The 22,668-nt window shown below is 35.8% G+C and overlaps 1 protein-coding gene across 1 annotated transcript in view; it reads left to right on the top strand.

The window, feature by feature from the left end:
- Positions 1-22,668, top strand: part of SHC3 (SHC adaptor protein 3) — a 173,044-nt gene that overhangs the window by 94,275 nt on the left and 56,101 nt on the right. Inside the window, exons 4-6 of the mRNA XM_021009518.1 lie at positions 4,412-4,531; positions 6,098-6,151; positions 9,489-9,540. Of these exons, the coding sequence (XP_020865177.1) occupies positions 4,412-4,531; positions 6,098-6,151; positions 9,489-9,540 (226 nt within the window). The remainder of the gene's footprint in view (positions 1-4,411; positions 4,532-6,097; positions 6,152-9,488; positions 9,541-22,668) is intronic.

Below are 22,668 nucleotides of genomic sequence, written 5' to 3' on the forward strand. Positions count from 1 at the left end.
TCTATCAGCAGCTTAGTTAGCCAAACTAACATTCCTAAGGTATATTCCTAACAATGAAATTATTAGCTAAAAAAGCTTGGGAAAGGGTGGGTTTGGAAAGAAAGATTATGTAAAAAGTTTTTGTACATAAAAAGATTATGCATACAGTTTTGTACCTGTTATTTTGAGATCCTTATAGGATATCCAGTTGGAAATATATTTTATAGGCAATTGATGACATAAGACTGCAGTTCATGAGAAAGAATAGATAGAGGTGAACATATAGATCTGAAAATCATCTGAATAGATATGGTAATTAAACCATGGAAGCTGATGAAGTCACCTAGAGATGGAAGAGGAGAGGGCCCAGAATAGAGCTTTGGAGTATACCCCCAATTAGAGAATAGGATATAGATCTAGCAGAAAAGACAGAAAAATAGCCAGACAGAAGACTCAAGATTTGACTTTGTTTCTGTTAAATAGAAAGAATTATTGGGACAAGACAGATGTACTTGGTTACATGACATAGGCAATTTCTCCATAGCTATACACGCATGTTCTCACTTTACATAAATTCACATTATGCAAATTTGGCTTTATGTAAAGAATTCTGAAATCTGCATTTCAAAAAACTTTTTTGAAAATTCTTTATGCAAAGCAGGTGTTGTACAATGCAGGCATCATAAATGGTGTGAGTGAGCTAAGAAGCATCTCTAAGTAAGTTCCCATGTATCTACAGACAGTGAGTGATACTGTACTTAATTTATATATAAGTGATCCTTATATTTTCACCATGGCTGGAAGCAAATGTGCCCTTAAGGGGGAAAGTGAACCATCTCCTAAGTGTAAGCTAATAGACTTTGTTATATAGACTAAGTGAATGGGTGGGTAGGGGAACATTCACCTTACATAAAAATCACTTTACATAGAGGAACACTTGAGTAAAATGAGAATTGTAGAACTATCTAGAGAAAGAGAGAGAGAGAGAGAGAGAGAGAGAGAGAGAGAGAGAGAATAAAGAATAAAGTCTAAGAGAATCATAACATAAGAATTATACATCAAAAAAAGAGAGAACATTGGGAAAATATTTATAAGCAAAAATGACAGATAAAACCTGGCATATAAAATATGTAAAGAACTCTTATAAATTTATCAAGACAATTTCCTGTCCCTAATGGATAAATGGTCATGGGATGTGATCATTTTGCAGAAGACCAAACAGAAATTGTTGGTAAACGCTTGAAAAAAATGTTCAATCTCACTAATAATCACTAATAATAATAGATATAAATAATAATAATATATTATATTATTAACCTTATATTACAACATATATTACATGATAATATTATCTCACTAATAATAATAGATAAAAATTAACATAACTTAGAAGTATTACCTCATACCTACCAAACTGACCAAAAAACCCCCAACAATGAAACATTGCTGTTGGGGTAGTTGAGAAACAATCAGGTAAATTAATTTATTGCTGATGAAATTGTAATTCTTTTTTGAGAACTGTTTGTTCATATTCTTTGACAACTTGTATTTTTTCCCTATGTATCCTGGATCTGGCCCATACCAGAAATATTTGATTCAAATATTTTTCCTCCTACAAATTTCTCCTTCTTTTAATTGTCTTGATTTTGTCCATGCAAAAGCTTTTCAATTTCATATGATCAAAACACACCATTTTGTTATTACCTCTAATCATTGACTGGTTAAGAATTTTCCCTGTAGCCATTATTATAACTAATTTTTATTATGTAAACCTTAATATTCAGGTAGTATAATTATTTTGTGCTTATTGTAGTACATGGTGTAAGCTGTTAGTCTAAAGTAAAATTTTGCCAATCTGCTTTGTAGTTTTCCCAGTAGTTTTTTTCAGGTTATTGTGCTCCTCCTACTGCCTCAGATTTATGTTGTTAGTTTTATTGAATACTTGGTTATTGAATTCAATCATTTGTGAATCTTCCTTATTTAGGATTTTCCACTGATCCACTTTTCTATTTTTCAAATAGATTTAAATAATTTTGATGATTACTGCTTTGTAGCAGAATCTGAGATCTGAAAGCACTATTGTTTTTTTAGTCTTGCATTATTCATTATTTCCCTAGAGATTCTAGTCTATTTGTTCCTTCAAATGAATTTTGCAATTATTTTGCCAAGCTTTATTAAATATCCACTTGGTTGCTTGAATTACTACAGCATTAAGTCCACAAACTAACTTAGGTGTAATCACAATTTCTGTTATATTGATATAGATCAACAATGAATACTGATTATCTCAGTAATTCCTTAAGTAATTTTCTTTAAAAAGAATTTTGAAATTGTTACCATACATATCTCAGGTGTGTGTTAGTATATTGACCCCCAGGTTTTTTATGCATTTTGTAGACTTTGAATGGGATTTACCTTTTTAATTGTTTTTTTTTTCCTGTATTTTTTTAACTTGTTATGTAGAAATACTGATGTTTTGTGTGTACATTTTGTATATTGCTACTTTACTGAAGTGATTATTTTTCTCGGTTAATTTCTTTCCTGATTATCTGGGTTTTTAATAGGTAAACTGCCATGTAAGCAGCAAAAAAGGAGATAGCTTTATTACCTCTTCATAAGATTATACTTTGATTTCTTTCTTTTTTCTTATTGGCATCACTAGCATTTTTAGAGTAGAGAAGAAAGGGGACATTCCTGCATTACTCTTATGCTTATTGAGAAAGCTTCCAGTGGTCCTCCATTTAAAATAATGGTTTTAGGCTTTTGGATTTTGATATATAGTTTTTATCATATTAAAAATGATGTAGTTTGTCACAGATCTTTTCCACATTGATTGATAAAATCACATGGTATGATGCATTTTCTTTTTATTGTAGTTAATATTTTTCTTAACATTGAACTATTTTGTGCCTCATTAGTGTAAATCCAATGTAATCATAATAGATATATTTTTAATAAAAATTTGTCTTTTTGCTCATATTTAATTTAAATAATTTGCATTATATAAATATTAATTTTTAAAAACAGTTTGCAAAATTCAGTTGTAAATTAATCTCAACCAGAGTTTCTCTCCCCTCCCCCTAGTAGTTTTTTCCCCCAAAATTGGAGTAAGTAATCATATCATGTTAATCCTGGTGTTTTATATTTTTGTAGATAACTCTTTATCTCTGTGAAATTCTTAGTTTTGTTGATAAATTATTTGGTTCTGATCATTTAAAAAAATCTCCTTTGTTGTGATTTCACTTAAAATTTTTTTTACTCTGGTAATTTGATCCTCTTTATTTTTGAATTAGATTAACTAAACATTTATTTATTTTGTTAGTCTTTTTGAAGAATCATATTTTCATTGATCAATTCCATAATGTTTTTTATTTTTAATTCCTCATTTTTTACTCTAATTTTTGTGTATGTTTAGTTGGGGTTTGTTTATTAATTGATTTATAATTCTAAAATTTCATATTCAATTATCCTTTTTATTTTTAAAAATGTATTTTCATATATTTATTTATTCTCTAAAGACTGTTGTCTTCAATAGGTTTTCCTATGTTTTTTTTACCATTACAGTTTTTTTACTTAGTTATTAATTGTTTCATGATTTGTTCGTAGAATCCATATGATTTAACTTATTTAATTTTTAAGGCTATCATTGTTATCTCTTTTCAGTCCTACATTTTGTTTTGTTACCTTATTTATTACTTATTTTTATTGTGTTATGGACCATAAAGGATTTGTTTAGTATTTTTGCCTTTTTACTTTATTTTTCATTTCTCCATGCCCTAGCGTATAGTCTATTTTTATAAATGTACCTTGTGATGCTTGGAAAGATCTACATTCCTTAATGTTCACATTCAAAAGGCATCATAAGATGCTCAGCTTTAAATTAGTAAATAGTTTTGTCCAATTTAAAATTTTCTGTTTTGTTACAGTTTACCTTGTTTTGGAATTGTATTAATTTTACTTTATAAATTTACATGGTATGCACATGGCATGTCTATGTTTAGTTTTGATATTTACAGATATTATCTCATTTGATTCTCATAGTAATCTTGTGAATTAGATATATATTTTTTGCCTGTTCTTATTTCAAGTAGAGACATATAGCAAAGTTTCATCCCATCACAGCTTTTTAAATTTTGTACTCTTCTCTGATAGTTCATGTAAGTTGTTCTCTTACATGTTTTACATTTATTCACATTTTTATTTCATTTGAACTTGATGTGACATTTGCCTGTGATATATCATTTTTCTCTTAACTTTTCTGATGAAGTGTAAATCTACAGATATGGTTAGACTTTGCCCATGTTAAGAATAGACTTCAGCTTTAATATATTTTTAGATTTAAACACCGTCAACTAGATGCCACCAGGAGGCCTTTTCATTGTGATAGTCATAGGCCGGTAAAAAACTAAAATACTGTTGCTTGATTTCACAGCCACCACGGAAAGTCTTATCCAACATCCTGGGAAAGAGTAACCTTCAGTTTGCAGGGATGAACATAACCTTGAATATATCCACCACTAGCCTAAACCTAATGACACCTGATTCAAAACAGGTATGTGAGTTCTAATTTCTTCCTGATATCCATTATTGAAAGTCCACTAACTTGATAGTTTCTTAAGGTATCATGTTAAGGTATATATTACAATGGTAATAACATATATACATATACACACACATATAATATATATGTGTATATGTGTATAACAATCTTTCAAATTAGTGTAAAATTTTTGTGATAAAGTAGTATCAATTTAGTGGAAAATGACATAGATTAACAGAATGCTCAATGAGTTCTCTTCCAAAGTTCTCATCAGGATTCAAAGCTTATCTTTGCTCACTCTACCCCAACCCAGAAAGTACAAAATATAATACAGTGTTAAGAAAGTGTGTTACATTAACTGTAAAGCTATGTCTATACCCTGGTCCTCTGAGAAGGAGCAATCCCATTGGCTGAAGATGGGCACAATCCTGGGTCACCTTCAAAGGGCAGTCAGTTAATGAGTTTGGTGGAGTACAGGCTCCAGAGTCCTTTGTGGAAGACACCCTGAAGGGTAGAGAAGAAGGGATTTCCTTCATTTTCCCCTCACAGGCTATGGTATCTACCAGAAACTTGTTCAGAGAGAGACATCCCATCAAGTCATTTGAGAGAGTTAGAAGTATAATTAAGGGAGTAGAGACATTCACTCCAGATAGACATGAACAAAAAAGCAGTCACTCAGAAGAAAAAGTGGCTTCTGGGATCTCTGGTTGGTCCCTTTTCTGGTAAAGAAGGGAGCTGGCTAAGAACTCAAGAGAGGGCTATTGGCACTGGCAATTGTATGCCAGAGAGAGAAATGAACAAAGAAAGGAAAGACTTCTAGGCCATGTACTTCTGGATTTTGAGTTGTCTTGGCCCATATGCTCCTTACAAATGTGCCTTATTGCCACTGACCTCAAAGTTTTGTGTGTACTCTTCCCATGAATAATGTGTATTTGTGGGGGTATGGACCTCAGATGGGAGTAATGTTTTATAGTTTTTATTTTTACTATTCCAACTTGGTAAATGCCTTAAAAGCTAAATGTATCAAAGATGGTTGGTTGTTGTTTGTCATTCATTCTTGAAGAGGACCGTGACATCATGGAGGAGGTGCCATGAGATGCAAGTGAATTGGATTATGCTGAGGGAAGGCTGTGAAAAGTCACCAGCCTCATTTTCTCCTCTGGAGCTATCTGGGTTCAGTGGCCAGATACACATCAGGACAATTGGAGATGGCTCCAAGTGGTTGGTAATGGACATGGATGGGGGCTTGTGAGCTTGTTAGACATGCAGACCACAGGGTTACCCTTACAACCCAAGGTAGTAACCATCCTAATATTAGTGGAGAAGGGAACTCCCAGGTATTCCATGTGTAGACCAACTCTCAGAATGGCTCTGGAACTCATTGTTGTGCTATATATCAGTAAGGAATTGCAGTATGTTAACAGTTTGTATCTCTTATTCTGAGAATGGAATATTCTTTTCTCATCTTTTGAGGTTTTAAAAATTTTCTAAGAAATGAAATAGATTTCTAGTTTTTTCCTATTAAATATTGGTTCTCAATAAATTTGAAAATAATATTAAATTTTTTGTTTCTAACAGATTATAGCAAATCATCACATGCAGTCTATTTCCTTTGCCTCTGGAGGTGATCCGGTAAGCATATTTTTTTTTTCTTGTTCTATATAACAATGGTAGAGAACACAAAATTCCTTTACAAGTTGTATCCAATGTCACTGAAAGGAAAATCAAATGTGATATTATCTTTATTGGTTTGATAAGATACTTCTTGGCTACTTTTCTTTTCTTTTTTGGGGAACTCAATTCTCAGTATTCTTGAATCTTATTCAAAGACCTGAGCTGAGGAGTCAAAGGTCTTAGAAGGATTGTCTTTGTGTTAATACCAAATGGATAACAGAGTTTTGAAAGATTTATTTGAGTAATTCCAAAGAGTCTGTAGAGATAAAATTACTTTTCTATTTTCATTTATATGCCATACTTTAATATAGTAGATATAGACTAGAGAAGGTATTTGAACCTTTAGGCAGGGCCAGCCTTTCAGTCTGAGAAGCTATCCTACTTTTAAATGCTCCCTGTCCTTCTCATGACCCCTCCTGGATTTCATAGAATGCATTAATAACTCATTCCAAAAGAGGAAAAAGAAGAAAAACAAAGCCATATCTCCAGTCCAACTGTGTAGTGAAAGGAAAGGAATGATGAATGTCTCTCTTCTTTCTCCCATCCACCAATTAAAAAATATGGCCTTGCTTTTTCCTTGTTTTCATCTGAATACACTCTCTTCCCACTCCCTGCTTTCCCTTCCTCTTCTATTCCTGTGAAATCTATTATAGGCTGTGGCTGACACTAGTGAAAGAGGCTGTTTGAAGTCTAGGTTCCCAATTTCTTTTAATTTTAAAGTATGATCAGAATAGCTCCACTGAGTCTCTAAGCATCCAGAAAAGCCAAGCTGCCTATTCATGTGGAAGCCAATGGAAAATGGTGAATCTCCAGCTTTCACTGCATGCCGGCTGACTACTGATGTAATGAACTCATTCTAGGGGGTGGGGGAAAGAGGAGACATAGCTGGTGACTTTCCTCAGCCTAATCAGCTGCATATGAGTACCGAAAATGAAAAAGTACTTGTTAGCATATCTCCAGCTTCTCTACAAGAAGAGCAAGAAAGACTTTATCAGCTGCTTTGCTTAGGCAAACTCTGTGTACAGCATTCTCCTATTCTCCTAGTTTAGTAACCGTCAACAATAGAAGTGGTATTCATCTGGCATGACTTGCTCTGGATAAAGTCATATTAGCTCTTTATAATCTCCATTTTCCTGACTAGATATACACAAACTATTGTTTTAGTGATCTATTCCAGAATCTCTCCCAAATTGAAGTCAAGTTAATTGGCTTATTTTTGGCAGATGCTGTTCTCTTTCCTTTTTTTTGAAAGTGGGATCAACTTTTGTCCTTCTCCAGTCTTGAGTCTTTAAGTGGTACTTTTGTATTATTCTGATTTTCTATGATCTTCATTGTCTTCCTGACCCATTGTGGACTTCCTTTGATATAATCAACCAGTGCCACAAATAGTCTCCTGCTCAGTCAGGCTTGACCACACAGCATGCTGGAACATGTAGGCTGATTCTCATATGACCCCTGTTACACATAGAACACTTTTAAAAAGCTTTTTATATAGCCAGATACAATGTTGTCTAGGACTGGGCTGCTCTTCATCTGTCTACTTTGGGAGGGAGGGGAACCCTATAGCTGTGCAATCTGCAGTGGCCTCTGTGAAGGTATTTGTAATAAAGGCAGGAGAATGGAGTAGAAAGTCCATTGGACTCAAGAAGCCTGGCTTCTAAAGCAGATTCAGCTATTTATCAACCAATGACCAATTCTTTGCACCTCATTTTACTCTGAGGAAATTGAAAGGTTTGGATTAGATTATGTCTAACATCCCTTCCACATCTAAATGTCTATGATTCTAGGAGCAATAGGTATAATAATTCCAAATCTTTGTTTTAGTTAACAGCTTCAGATCCCTTTCACATTTGTTATGGTGACTGGTGATGAAACCAGATTGTCTAATCAGAGTTTTACTCCTTTCTCATCATAGCCTCCATATTATTGCTATACTGATAAAATCCAGAAGGAAATGCAAAGGGGCTGGGTAGACTCCTTGATCAACTTGTCAATAATTGAGAATAGACTGGTGATATAGATGTAGTTTCTTATACAATGTCAAGTTCCATTTGCTGGGACTAAAAGTTGCTTTGTAAAGGAATTAAATAAGCTAGTTAATTCTGAAAGCAGTAGGACCTAGGTCTGTATTTGGCATGAGGAAACTGAGGCAGGGAGAGTGATTTGCCTAGGGACACATAGTAAGTGTCTGAGGCTGGATTTGAACTCAGGTCTTCCTGGCTCTAGACCCAGTGCTTTATTTACTTCACCACCTAGTTGACCCAGATCAGAGAAACCAGGTTTTTTATAGGAAGGAAAAGGGTTCTATTCAGACAAGTCTGATTAGTTTCCTATCCCTGATATTCTTGGAAACTGGAAGTATCTAGTTTGGAATGTTCGAGGTATAGAAATTTCAAGTTATAGGAGGTCCCAGAGTATGGGCAGTGCAGAAAGAAGAGGAAACTAGGTAGGAGGAGGCGGTATGGCTCAGGAATTGCAGAGACTGTTGGACAAGGATAGATTACAACATTCAAGAAAAATCTCTGAGAACAAGGGCTCATACAAGAGCTACAATATTTAATTTTATAATTGATTCTTATGCCTTTTTTTTTGGCTAGGCAATGGGGTTAAGTGACTTACCCAGGGTCACACAGCTAAGTAAGTGTTATGCTTTTGAGGCAGCATTTGAATTCAGGTACTCCTGAATTTAGGGCCAGTGCTCTATCCACTGTGCCACCTAGCTGCCCCTGAATCTTATGCCTTCTTCACCTCAGTGGGTCTTGAAAACAATTTAACTTGTCCAGTGAATATTTCAATTGTTTCACTGGGAGATAGAATAGATTCCTCCCCCTTCCCCAACCCTATACCCTCAAACTTATGGCAGGCATTTTCTGTAGCATGGCTGGGAACCTTCCTGAAATTATGTCCCCTTTACCCATGGAGAGAAAGGGGCAAAAACGTCAAGGGACAAAGCAAAGTTTCAGGTCTAGGAAACAAGAATGCTTTATTCATAGTCTGAACAACAATAACATTTGTGACAGGAGCTTCGTAAGAGGGAGATGGGAAACATTTGCCAGCTGTTGCCCTAATTGGTTTAATTATTTGAGGAAAAAAATGTTCTTTGCAAGGGAATCCTTCCTTCCTTCCTTCCCTCTCTCCCTCCTTCCTTCTCTCTCTCTCTCTCCTTCCCTCCATTCATTCCTTTGTTCCTTCCTTTTTCTATTTCTTTTCTCTCTCCTCCTCTCCTTTTCACTTCCCTTCTTCTTTTTCCCTCTTTCCTTCTTTATTGAAATTGTACCTTTTTTTTCCCTTCCAGGATACAACAGATTATGTTGCATATGTAGCTAAGGACCCTGTTAATCATAGAGGTATGTTGCTTGTGATATTTTGTCCTTTTTTTCTCTTTTATATTCAACATTGTTAATGCCATATATTTCAATTATTCATTTTTTAATTGAGTTTTTTTTTCTACAGAAAAGGATTGTTGACAGATTATATTGGTCATCAACACTGTCTCATTGTATAACCTTTAGCATAGCAAAATGGGAGTTGAGAAACTTGGATCTTTGAGTTAATTTTTTAAAAAGTATCTTTGTGTTATAGATTTTTTTTTATTTTAAAAATAAACTGTTCACCACTTCAGCCTCATGAACATATGAGTGTTGATGAGAAAATGATGCTTAGGTTACTCATAGGTTACTTTTGCTTACTCATAACAAATAAAAGTAGTTGCTATTAGGAATTCAAGGAATTCAAATTTTATAACAGAATGGTACAGGTTAGTCATGTAATAGACAGCATCCACAATTTGTTTAAAGACCTAGACTGCAGTTGATCTGTGATTTCATTGATGTGGATATAGATGACAATTTATGCAAGCCTACCCATCTTTGTCTATGTCTTCCATAAGGTTACTTCAGGAATTTCCCTCAGTACGCTAGAGCTTGATCACCAGTTATCCTTTGAATTCATAGTGATCAGCTAGATGCATTCAGCATAATGAAATCCACAAACAGCAACATCTGGAGGACTTCACCATGGATTCTTCAACTTGGATTCTAGTTGAACACTTTTAGGGAGTTTATGTCTTCATAATTTATGCCTCATGTGATATTAGTGATCAGAGGGCTTGCAAAGAAGGGTTTTTTTTAATCTATTATATCTTTCAATGAATCATATAGCTTTAACATACACATGGGAGAAATTTTGTTGGAGAGCAGTTACATAAAGCAGAAATATAAACTTTTGCTTTACCAAAAAGATACTTTTATAGTCCAAAAGCAATAAGTAAAATAGGATCTTGTATTCTTTTTATCTTTTGGTCAATTGTGTTATGATAAAAAATATGGTTATTTTTCTGATTATAATACTTGCAAAATTGTTCTTGGTTTCATTTAATAACTATGTCAAAGATGCCCATTATTCAAGTATAAATTATTTTCACAAAATTTCATATAAATGGGAAAGTAAGCATATGGGTTTGTAGTTATTGACATTCTGCTGGTTATTTTTTTTTTTTGGGGGGGTAATAATAGAGTCTGAGATTTTTTTTTTTCCGTGTCTTTGATATCGTATCCTCCTTCAGATACCTTGAAAACCAGTCCTTCAGGATGCTCAAAATTGTTCTGTCTCTAGTCCCTTTGTAGTCCAGCTGCTTTTCCCACTTTTGATTTCTTCAGTGACACTTCCAGAAGTGTGAAATTAGAGTTCTAAGAATTTGTTATGGAATTTTTTGCAGTTTTTTCATCTTTTGTCTGTTTGTTGTCTTCCTTCTACTTCTTCTTTTCTTTCTCTATATGATTTCACTTGATCTCATCAGCTCCCATGAATTCAGTGATCATCTCTATGCCAATAGTTCTAAGAACTGATTTGTCCAACCCTAACTTTACTTCTAACCTCTAGATTCACATCTCTAAAGGCCATTGGACATCTCATACTAGATGTCCTATAGATAGTCTAAGCTCATAATATCAAAAAACTGAACTCATTATCCCCTCCTCCAATCTCTTCTCTTTTTCTAACTTCAGTATTGCTGGGTTTTTTTTTTTCCTTTTGGTGAGGCAATTGGGATTAAGTGATTTGCCCAGAGTCACGCAGCTAGAGTGTTATGTGTCTGAAGCTGGATTTAAGCTCAGGTCCTCCTGACTCCAGGGTCGGTGCTCTATCCACTATGCCACCTACCTGCTCCTTTTGTATTACTGTTGAGGGAACTACCAAACTCCTACTCACTCAGTCTTGAAAACTAGGCCATCATTATTTTTCCCTTACTTCCCATATCCAATCTCTTGCCAAGGCCAGTTGATTCTATCTTCATAATATCTCATCTCTTGAATATGCCCCCTTTTCTTCTCTGATACTAGAGACCTTTAGCACTTTTGTCTGGACTATTGCAATAATTTTCTGGTAGTTTTCCCTGACTCATTCTCTCTCCAGTCCAGTCCATCCTTCACTCAGCTGTCAAATTGATCTTTCTAAGGGACAAGTCTGACCACATCACCACCGTAATTGATAAGTCTAGTGGTTTATGGAGAGCAAGGAGTATTCCAATTACCCTAACTTGACTAGGATCAAATATAAAATCATCTGTTTGGCATTCAAATATCTTTATACCTTGTTATAGTTCTTTATACAAAGCTCTTTATATACTTTTATACCTCCCCCATTTCCAGTTTTCTCATACCTTACGCTTCTCCCCACCCTGACCCACCACATACTCTTTGATTCAGTGACACTGATCTCCATGCTGTGTCCAGCACTAGGCATTTTCACTGGCTGCTCCTCCATGCCTGAAATTCTCTTCCTCCTTATCTCTACCTTCTGGCTTCCCTAACTTCTATCAAGTCCCAGGTAAAAATCTACCTTCTACAGGAATCCTCTCTGGATCCCCCTTAATTCTAATGCTCTTCTCTTGATTATTTCTAATTTTTCCTGTACCTAGTTTGATTGTATATAGTTATCTGCACATTGTCTTCCCCTTCCGACTGATGTCGTTGGGAGCAAGGGCTCTCTTTTATCTTTCTTTGTATCTCCAGCATTTAGCATAGTGCCTGGCACATAGTAGGTGCTTGTTGTTGTAGGAATGACTTCGCTAATGGGTCTCTCACAAAATATTCTTTGAACTTACTTGTTCCTGTACTGTTTCTCATTGCTTTATGAAGTGCTGTTCTTCCTAATCTTTCACCATATTTTTCAAGCAAGTTTATACTCTAAACCAAGGGTGGGGAACCTTCAGCCTCGAGGCCACATGTGGCCCTCTAGGTCCTCAAGTGTGGCCCTTTGACTCAATCCAGACTTCACAGAGAAAATCCCTTGATAAAAGGATTTGTTCTGTAAAATTTGGACTCAGTCAAAAGGCTGCAACCAAGGACCTAGAAGGCCACATGTGTCCTCGAGGCTGCAGGTTACCCACCCCTGTAAACCAAGGTTGCTCTTGATTGCCCTATCTTTCTACTTGGCAAGTAGGTTAAGAAGGGGCTGAGTAAGGCAGCTATTAGTGTATTTCAGTCCCTTGCTATGGCAACTGATTCAAAGCTTTATTAGTCAAAAGTAGTGATAGAAACAAATAACTGTGTATGCTGATCATTTTAGTGCTTGCCTCAAAAGAAATATTTATCGTTTTTATTCTTAAGTGAATCATGGTCTGACTTCAAATAGATCACAATGAGATAGCTGCTTTCCTATTTATAAAACCTCTAGGTAGCACAATGTTGTGAGTAGAATGCTAGACTTTGAGTCAGGAAGAACTGGATTCAAATTTTTAACCTCTGTGTAACCTTAGGTAGCAGCAAGGGTATATCCAGCCAGTCACAGATGTATTGAGATCTACAATTATTGGGAAACTTATCCCACTAGGACATTCACAGATCTTTTATTTATTGATATATTTTTAAAGCCCTGCTTACACAGTTCTCCAAAAGCAGCAGGTAAATTGCATTTGTTTTTTTAGAAACCATAAGTTTGGAAAGCACTTTCCAGAAACCTATATCACCTCTCAACTGACAGAACCATTTGCAACCTTACTTAGATAGATAAGATTTTATTTTATGTCTATTAACTTCCAAAGAATTAAGTTCCATCTGTCATCCATTCCATTAGATTGTGGTTGTTATTGACTATCTAGCTTTTATCCAGTCTTATCATCTCTTCAGAAATCATGGAAAGGCACTTTTCCATATGAAACCTTTTATATATGGTCCAAGACTGTAATATAGTCAAACTCTGAGCTTTTTTCAGGTGATATGGTGAATAGAACACTGGGGCTGGAGTGGGGAAGATCTTAGTTCAAATGTGGTCTCAGATACTTAACTAGTTATGTGAACCTGGACAAGTAACTTAATCTGTGTCTTCCTCAGTATCCACATCTATAAAATAGGAACAATAATAGCACCTACTTTTCAGGGTTTTAATGATAAAATAAGATAATATTTATAAAGTGCTTTGCAAACCTTAAAGCACTATGTAAATGCCAGTTATTATTATTATTCTCTTATTCAGAATAATGGCTAATCATAAGCAAAATAGTGAAATAGATAATACTTGTCTTTGATGCTTTCACATTTTCTGTTTCTTTGCCCCTCTTCATCATCTTGAGATTCCTTCTCCACAGTAATCCTTCTTGGATACTGCCTGGCCTCTTCTATGCCTAGTTTTCTCCCAGCCCTCCTATATATAGATCACTATGGTAGACACTTGGGAAGATACAAAGTCTGGACAAGATCTGGTTCTGCTAAAGCTGGGCAATAATTCATGTTCCTAAATTATCTCTCCCTCCTCAATATCTTTGCTACTCTATCTTCTTCTTCTGCTGCTCAAACAAAATTTTCATTCCATTGAAGTTATACTCCTAATTAGCTATCAAAGAAGTTCCCTGATAAATTAAATATACTAACTTACCAGTAAGAATTGCAAGATGAGCCCAAGGGGATGGAATGCTGTGTTCTTTCCCTCTCTAATAATGGCCTTCCACTTATTCTTAACCCATGAATGTGGTGATTGAGTTTAGTCCTAGGGGCACTAGGCCTCTAAAGAGAAGGATTAAGTTCTCTTTCTTGTACTCCTTGGCATTTTACACCTCTGTCCTGAACTCCTGAGGAAATTTACTTAAAACTTAGGTTTGGTTCATGTCTAGGGTCTCCCCAAAGAGAGTAGTAGAAAAGCACTCAATGTACAATATGATTCACTTATAGGACAGTTATTTTATTTCCTCCACACAAAATAAATGCTGACTGTAAATGACTCACAAGCACACATTGGCAGAGACTTAAAACAGGATAAACTAATATAGCTACTATGAGTAGTTGTAACTACTATAACACTACTTGTGACATGACTAGTGTTATAAATTAGGGTAGCTAGATGGCTCAGTGGATAGACTACTGGTTCTGAAGTCAGGAAAATGAGTTCAAATTTGGCCTCAGATAGCTGTGTAACTCTGGGTAAGTCACTTAACCTATGTTTGCCTTAATCCACAGGAGAAAGAAATGGGAAACCACTCCAGTATCTTTGCCCAGAAAACTCCATGGACAGTGTGCTATGGTCTATGGGGTCAGAAAGAGTCAGACACAACTGAATGACTGAACAATAAAGTGTTATGCACTACCAGAAGGTCGAAACTTTAGCATTAGAACCTGAAGGAGTTTGTAGGAATGCTGAATAAACATTTTACATTTGGCCTCTGCTCTGTATTGTCTCCCTCAAAATCCCTATTTTCTATCAAACTAGGCCATCGTTTGGGCTTATCCTCCTCTTGGCTGAAGCTGTACCCTTCAAGAAGTACCACAGTGGGTGTAGAGAGGGCACCTTCCATACAGACTGAAGACTCAGAATCTCCTGACCTCTTGAATTTGTTAGGCTTCCTTAAACTACATAATCCTCTGGGGTGTTCTCTTCCCATTTGCTGGGGACCCTTCTTGCCTGCTGGGAACAGAGAAAAACCATTTGTTCCTGCTCCCTACACTTATATGCTGGTCTTACCTGCATGTAAAGATAAGAGAGATATACTATTATATCATTTTTCCCTCACTGGGAAATTGCCTAAACTGCCTAACATCCTGAGAGGATACTACCTGGGGGCTGAACCCCTAGTGCTATTAACTAATCCTCCTGAATTCATTCAACAATGATTAGTGAATCCCTCATCTCAGAGTCCTGAATCCCTGGTTGTCATTATACAAAACCCATTCTCCATCGTCCACTGCTCACTTTCTTATTCTTGCCCCCCTAATCCCTCCCTCCTCCTACATGTCACATCCTGAAGTCACCTAACCCCTCCATTGTGCTCTCTGGAATACGTGATCTGTAGATAACACAATTGCTTTCACCTTAAATATTTTCCTTTCCTACTACTTTCATCTTCTGATTTTCGTTGAGATCTGGCCCCCTGCTGTTGACATATTCTTCCTGGCTGCCCCTTCCACTGGGGTTTCCCCAATTCTCTAGTCAAGTCAGGGTAGTTAGAATGCTCCTTGCTCTCCATCTCCACTTCCAGGCTCTCTCTCTACCTCCATCACTCAGTAACCCCTCTTCCTTTGAAGTTCACTCAGTCTGTATCTACCATAGAATCAAAATTCTGGTAGCTGTTGTGTATTGACCTCTGATTCATTCCTCTGCTTTTCTTAATGAGTTCATTGCCATAGTCTTCCTCTCCTCCCTAGCTCCTGCCCTCAAACTAAAGGACTTCAACATATATATTGATGGTCCCTCATACACCTTTACCTCCTGGTTCCTCAATTTGCTTAATTCCCACGATCTGCTCCTCTACCCCACCTCAGCCACATACGGAGATGGTCATACTCCTGATCTTGCTATCACTCACAAATGCTCCACTTTTATGTTTATGAACTTTTAAATTCTCTTATCCCAGTAAAATCATTTGTCATTCCACCTCTCTGTCTCCATCCTGCAACCCTATACCCTCTTCTTAGTGTTCACTAGGACCTCTAATCGCTTTACTCCTTGGTTCTTTCCCAGGCCATCATGATAGAACTGGCTATAATCTCCTCCCTTCCCACCTTGACCCCAGAGAGAATCACCTTAACTCTATGCTGTCCTCTTCTCTTAAATTCCTTGCTTTCTAATTCAACTGCTGATCATGCCCTGCCAAGCCTCTTTCCTGAATTATTCTCATTATCCACTGCTTTTGTATTTACTCATGTACTGCTAATCAAAACTGGAGAAAATCGTGAAACCTTTCTGACTGGATCCAAGACAAATTTATGTTACATAACCTGAAATGGGACTTCACTGCTACAAGGCAATCCTTTTATGCCTCCCTAATTGACTCACTGTCCAAACGTTTTCATTCCTCCTCAGACCTCCCATACTTCCCCTCTTCTAACCCTCTCAGCTGAGAACCTTGTCCCATATTTCACTAAAAATATTGAGGTCATTTGCCAAGAGCTTCCTGTTCTCTCCTCCTCCTCAACTCAAATCTTCCAGCTGCCTTTTGCCACAATCTCTGCTTTCATCCCTATCTCACATAATGAGGTATCCCTTCTTGTCAAGGCAGATTCCTCTACACATACAAGTGGTACCATTCCATCTTCTTCAGCAGTGTTATCCCTGTTTTATCTCCACTCTCACTTATTTTCAGTCTCTTCTTGTCTACTGGCTATTGTTTGTGCTGCCTACAAACATGCCCATATCTTTTCCATTCTCAAAGACAACTCACTTGGTCCATTCATCGCTATAAGCTCACATCCCATACCTTTCCCTACTCAATATATTCTAATAGTTTGTAACTCCAAGATCAAATATAAATTCATCGGTTTGGTGTTCAAAGCCCCTTGTAACCCAGCCCCTATCCTTCCAATCTTTTTATACTTTAACCTGCCTCCCTCACAACACACTCTTTGATCCAGTTATACTGGCCTCCTTGCTGTTCTTCATACAAGACACTTCCCCTCCCAACTCTGGACATTTTCTTTGCCTGACTCCCATGCCTGGAATGTTTTCCCTTTGCCTCCAGGCTTCCCTAGAATCCTTCAAATCTCTGCTAAAATTTTACCTTCTAAAGGAAGCCTTTCCTGATCCCCTTTAATTCTGGTGCCTTTCTTCTGTTGATTAACTCCCATTTATCCTGAATATATCTTGTTTGCCTTCTGACTACTTCATTAGATTTTGAACTTATTGATGTCAAGGACTGTGTTTTGCCTTTCTTTTAGCATCCCCAGAGCCTAGTACAGTGTCTAACATATATTAGATGCTTGATAAGTGTTTATTCATTGACTGACAACCCTAAACACATGCACCTCAGGACTGATGTTTGGTCATTTATGTTTATAAAAGAAATATACAGCAAGAGTTAGTGAGAGCCAGTTTCAATCTCTTCTAAACTAATAAATTGTACTAGCTGCCATTTGCTCGTAGTTTGTCATTTCTAGATTTGGAGATAGGATACCAGCCCATCCCAGACCCCTTCACAGAGAAACTCAAAGACACTTGCAATTTAGGAAAGAAGAGGCAGAGGAATGGCTGACCCCTTTATGAAGATCCACCTAGTCATTAGCTTTTCCTATTTATGGGCTGACAAGCTGCTTCATCATCTCAAACACAAGTACTTAAGTTCATTGTCTGGTACATAGTAGGTGGTTAATAAATGCTTGTATGTCCCTGGAAGTTTTTAGGGGAACTGGTATATAATCTGTGGGATGACCTTCTATTACGTTAAAATGTCAATGGTTGAGAAGAGATAAAAGTATTATTTCTCTTTGAAATGACTGCATTTTTAAAGATGACACTTATTTTAAGTTCCAAGGTTTGATTCCTTTGAGATAGGATTTAGGACCCTGGAGCAGGAAGTTGAGGGAGGCATTCTTGGGTAGATGGGTTTCCTTCAAGTCCTTCAAGTCATATAAATACAACACAACTCCATGGAGATGCAAACTGTGTAATGCTTCTATAGGTGCTAAAGCCCTATCTCCTCAGCAACTACAGCTTTTGAAAACCCAGAAAAGAAAGTTCTCAATAACATAGTCTTTGGTGCTTTCGAATGGTTCAAAAAGAGAAAAAGATATGATTTTTTTTTCCAGTGGAAATGACATTAAAGAAGATATATAACCATTTGCTTTGGTACTGCATCCCAATGATTATGAGATTTTTCTGATTGGTGGCTGAAACTTCCTCTATATGTTATCTCCCCCATTAGGATGTGATCTCCTTGAAAGCAGGGTCTCTGCTTTTCTCTTTGTGTCTTCTGTTTAGCACAATGTTTTGCACATAGTAAGTACTTAGCAAATGCTTTTTGTTTTGTCATTCATTCATCATGTGAAGAGAGTTCTGTTCTTTGTGCTTGGGGGCAATACAAAGATTAGACAAAATCATTCCTGCTCTCAAACAACTTATAATCTTGTAGAGGACTTTAGTTCACCTATCCATATAATTCTCATCTATTCATGCTGCTGTTTGAATCCTTTTGAAGACATCTTTAAATCATTTTTACTATTCTTTGAACTCTCTTCAAGTTTTTCCATATCCTTCTTTAGTTTTAGATACTAGATATCATAACTTTTTATGAGCCTAAATATTCCTGATCCAAAGATCATTCCATGCATGGTTCCCCCGTTCTCTATTTTTGTTATATATCCCAATATTATGTTTATTTAGCCTGATAGCATTTTTTCCTTTGGTGTACTTAGTCATTCCTTTTTAATCTATTAATCTATCTATCTATCTATCTATCTATCTATCTATCTATCTATCTATCTATCCATATCTAGCCAATTAGTGTTTACTTAGTAGTTTACTTAATACTGGATCTCCCTTTGTCTCCAGGCTGGAAGCCAATCACCAGTCCAGTTTTACTACTGATTGATATGGAAGACTCATCTGTTTCTCACCTAGGCCAATTCTTCCTTCCTTAGGCAACCTGGTAGCTTCCTGATCCTGAGTGCTAACCATACTGATGTTGGACTTAGTTTGGACACTGAGTGGCTTAGCACACTGCTGGTCAGAACTCCCAAGCTCAAGAGATCCTCTAGCTTTAGCCTTCATGGTAGCTGGGATTAAAAGCATATATCATCATGCTTGGCATTTAATCATGCTTACAAGAATTTAGTTTACCCTTCATTTTAAAAATATTTTCTCCCTGTGTGTTCTTTGAAGATTCATGTTTGTTAGCTCTTGTTCACTTCTCTAAGGCCATTTTAAATTCTGACATCCAAAATTCAGAAATGAATATCTTCTCTCATCTTTGTCTTCTATATTGATGTTAGTATCAGTTTTTAAGAGCATGTTTTTGACTTATTGATTTCAGTTATTTATTTAAATATACATAAATATGCTAGGATTGGCACTGATTTTGATCTACAAATTACTATTTTCAAAGCATACTTCAAACAATCAGTGGTGCATGTGATTAACTGAGCAGGTTAGATCGAAATTGTGTTACTTTTAGACAGAGTCCATTGAAAGATTGACAAAATAAAGATCCAGAATGATGTGATCTTTAGAATAAAGAAGAATTTATAGAATTTGTTTACCAACTCATGATGTTTTTACTTGATTTTTTGAGTTTGCTTCAAAGGGCTTACAACGTAATGATGACATTCCCAAGTATTTAGTACTATATGGTGGATAGGAGGTAAAGATGTCTGGTTGACAAAATTACAGCTATCCATTTCTGAATTATTGATTTATCCATTTTTCTTTTTAAAAATATGAACTCTTATTTCACTGGATCCTTTCTAGTTTTCTTTCTGTGCTTCCAAAATGGCAGCTTGTGGCATTATAACAACTCTAGCCAATTCTCTTTAGCATAGTAAAATTAGAACAATTAAGGCAGAATATGGAGTAGAAACATGAGGAAATTAAGGGGAAAATCTCTTTTTTTTTTCCTGAGGATTTTAGGGGGAAGAAATCCTCAGAAAAAAAGAGGAACAGAAATTATATGCTTTTATGTTTCTAAGACAACAAAGTGATGGAAGATCTGCAAGAAGTGCCAAAACCCAACACATTATCTATTTAATAGCAGTGGATGTGGATGCTGCTTTATAGGGTGCTGGTGTCCAAGGTAGTAGTTGCCACCCTTTTCTTCCTACCCCATTTATCTCTAACAGGCTCACTCTGTTACAACAATTAGCTTTTTTCTCTCCCCAAAGCTTAGGATCAATATAATGGACCTTCAGGTCCATGTGCTTCCTTCTTCTGATACACACACACACACACACACACACACACACACACACACACGCACACACACACACGCACCCAGATATATGTATTTTTACACATATATACATATACACACATATAATTTATTATATATTTTTCACATTCTTTAAAAAATTGATTTTCAAATTCTCTTCCTCCTTCACCCATCAAGAAATTAAGAAACATGATATCAATTATACATGTGAGATAATGCAAAACATATTTCCATATTAGCCATGTTGCAACTCCTCCCCCCCAAAAAAAAAAGAAAAAAGAAAGTGAAAAAAATTATGCTTTAACCTGTACTCACAGTTCATCAGTTCTGTCTCTGGAGACAGACAACATTTTTCAGCATAAGTCCTAAGATCCTTGGATCACTGTGTTGATTAAGGAGCTAAGTCATTCGTAGTTGATCATGATTACAATATTGTTGTTACTATGTACAATGTTCTCTTGGTTCTGCTCACTTCTCCTTGCATCAGTTCACATAAGTATTACCAGGTTTTTCTGAAAGTATCCTGTTTGTCATTTCTTATAGCGCAATAGTATTTCATCACAATTATATGCCACAGCTTGTTCAGTCATTCCTCAATTGATGGACATTCCCTTAATTTCCAATTTTTTTTTTGCTGCTACAAAAAGAGCTGCTTACAAATATTTTTGTACATACAGTTTCTTTTTCTTTTGTACCTGATCTCTTCAGGATACAGACCTAGTAATGGTATTGTTGGATCAAAGGATTTGCACAAGTTTCATAGCCCTTTGGGCATATTTCTAAATTGTTCTCTAGGATGATTGGATCAGTTCACAACTCCACCAATGGTGCATTAGTGTCCCAATTTTTCCATATGTACTCCAACATTTATCATTTTCCTTGTCTGTCATGTTAGCCCATCTAATAAGTGTGAAATGGTAACTCAGATTTGTTTAATTTGCTTTTCTCTAATCAGTAGTGATTTAGAACATTTTGTAGGACTATAGGTAGCTTTGATTTCTTCTTCTGAAAACTGCCTGTTCATATCCTTTGACTATTAATTGGGGAATGACTCATTTTTATACTCAATTCCTTATATATTTGAGAAATGAGGCCTTTATCAGAGAAATTTACTTTAAATTTCTCCCTCCCCCACAGTTTCTTGCTTTCCTTCTAATCTTGTTTGTATTGGTTTTATTATGCAAAACCTTTTTAATTTAATGTAATCAAAATTATTCACTTTACTTCCCATGATCTTTTCTGTCTCTTGTTTGCTCATAAATTCTTCCCTTAACCATAGATCTGACAGGTAAAACTTTCCATGCTCCCCAAATTTGCTTATGATATCACCCTTTATGTCTAAATCTCATGCCTATTTTGACCTTCTTTTTGAATATGGTGTGAGATGTTCTAATACTGATTTTCTGCCAAACTACTTTATAGTTTTCCAAAGCAATTTTTATTAATAGTAAGTTCTTATCCCAAAAGCTTTCATCTTTGGGTTTATCAAACACTATATGGCATTTACTACTCTGCTTTTTGTACCTAATCTATTCCACTGATCCACCCCTCTATTTCTTAGGTAGTACCAGATTGTTTTCATGATCTTCACTTTGTACTATAGTTTGAAATCTGGTACTGCTGGGCTGCTTTCTTTCACATTTTAAAAAATTTATGCCCTTGGTATTCTTGACTTTCCAGATGAATTCTGTTATTTTATCTAGCTCTACAAAATAGTTTGATTGGTATGGTACTGAATAAGTAATTTAGGAAGAATTGTCATTTTTGTTATGTTGTCTTGGCTGACCGATGAGCAGTTAATATTTTTCCAATTTTTTTATCTGTATTTATTTGTGTGAAAAATGCTTTGTAATTGTGTTTATATAGTTTCTGGGTTTGTCTTGGCAAGTAGACTCCCAAATATTTTATGTTGTCAGCAGTTATTTTAAATGAAATTTCTCTTTCTGTCTCTTCCTGATGAATTCTGTTGGCAGTATATAAAAATGCTGATGATTTATTTTATTTCCTACAACTTTGAGACACTTGTTAATTGTTTCAACTGGTTTTCTAGTATACCACTTGATTATCAGCAAAGAGTTATAATTTTGTTTCCTCATTGCCTATTCTAATTCCTTCAGTTCCTTTTCTTGCCTTATTGCTATAGCTAACATTTCTAGTACAGCACTGCATAATAATTATGATAATGGAAATCCTTACTTCATCCCAGATCTTGGAAAGGCTTCTAGCTTATCCCCATTACAGATAATGCTTGCTGACAGTTTTAGATAGCTAATACTTATCATTTTATGGTAAGCTCCATTTATTCCTATGCTTTCTAGTGCTTTTTAATAGGAAAGAGTATCATATTTTGTCA

Source organism: Phascolarctos cinereus, unplaced genomic scaffold (assembly GCF_003287225.1).
Source record: "Phascolarctos cinereus isolate Bilbo 61053 unplaced genomic scaffold, phaCin_HiC Scaffold_4;HRSCAF=312, whole genome shotgun sequence".
NCBI lineage: Eukaryota > Metazoa > Chordata > Mammalia > Diprotodontia > Phascolarctidae > Phascolarctos > Phascolarctos cinereus.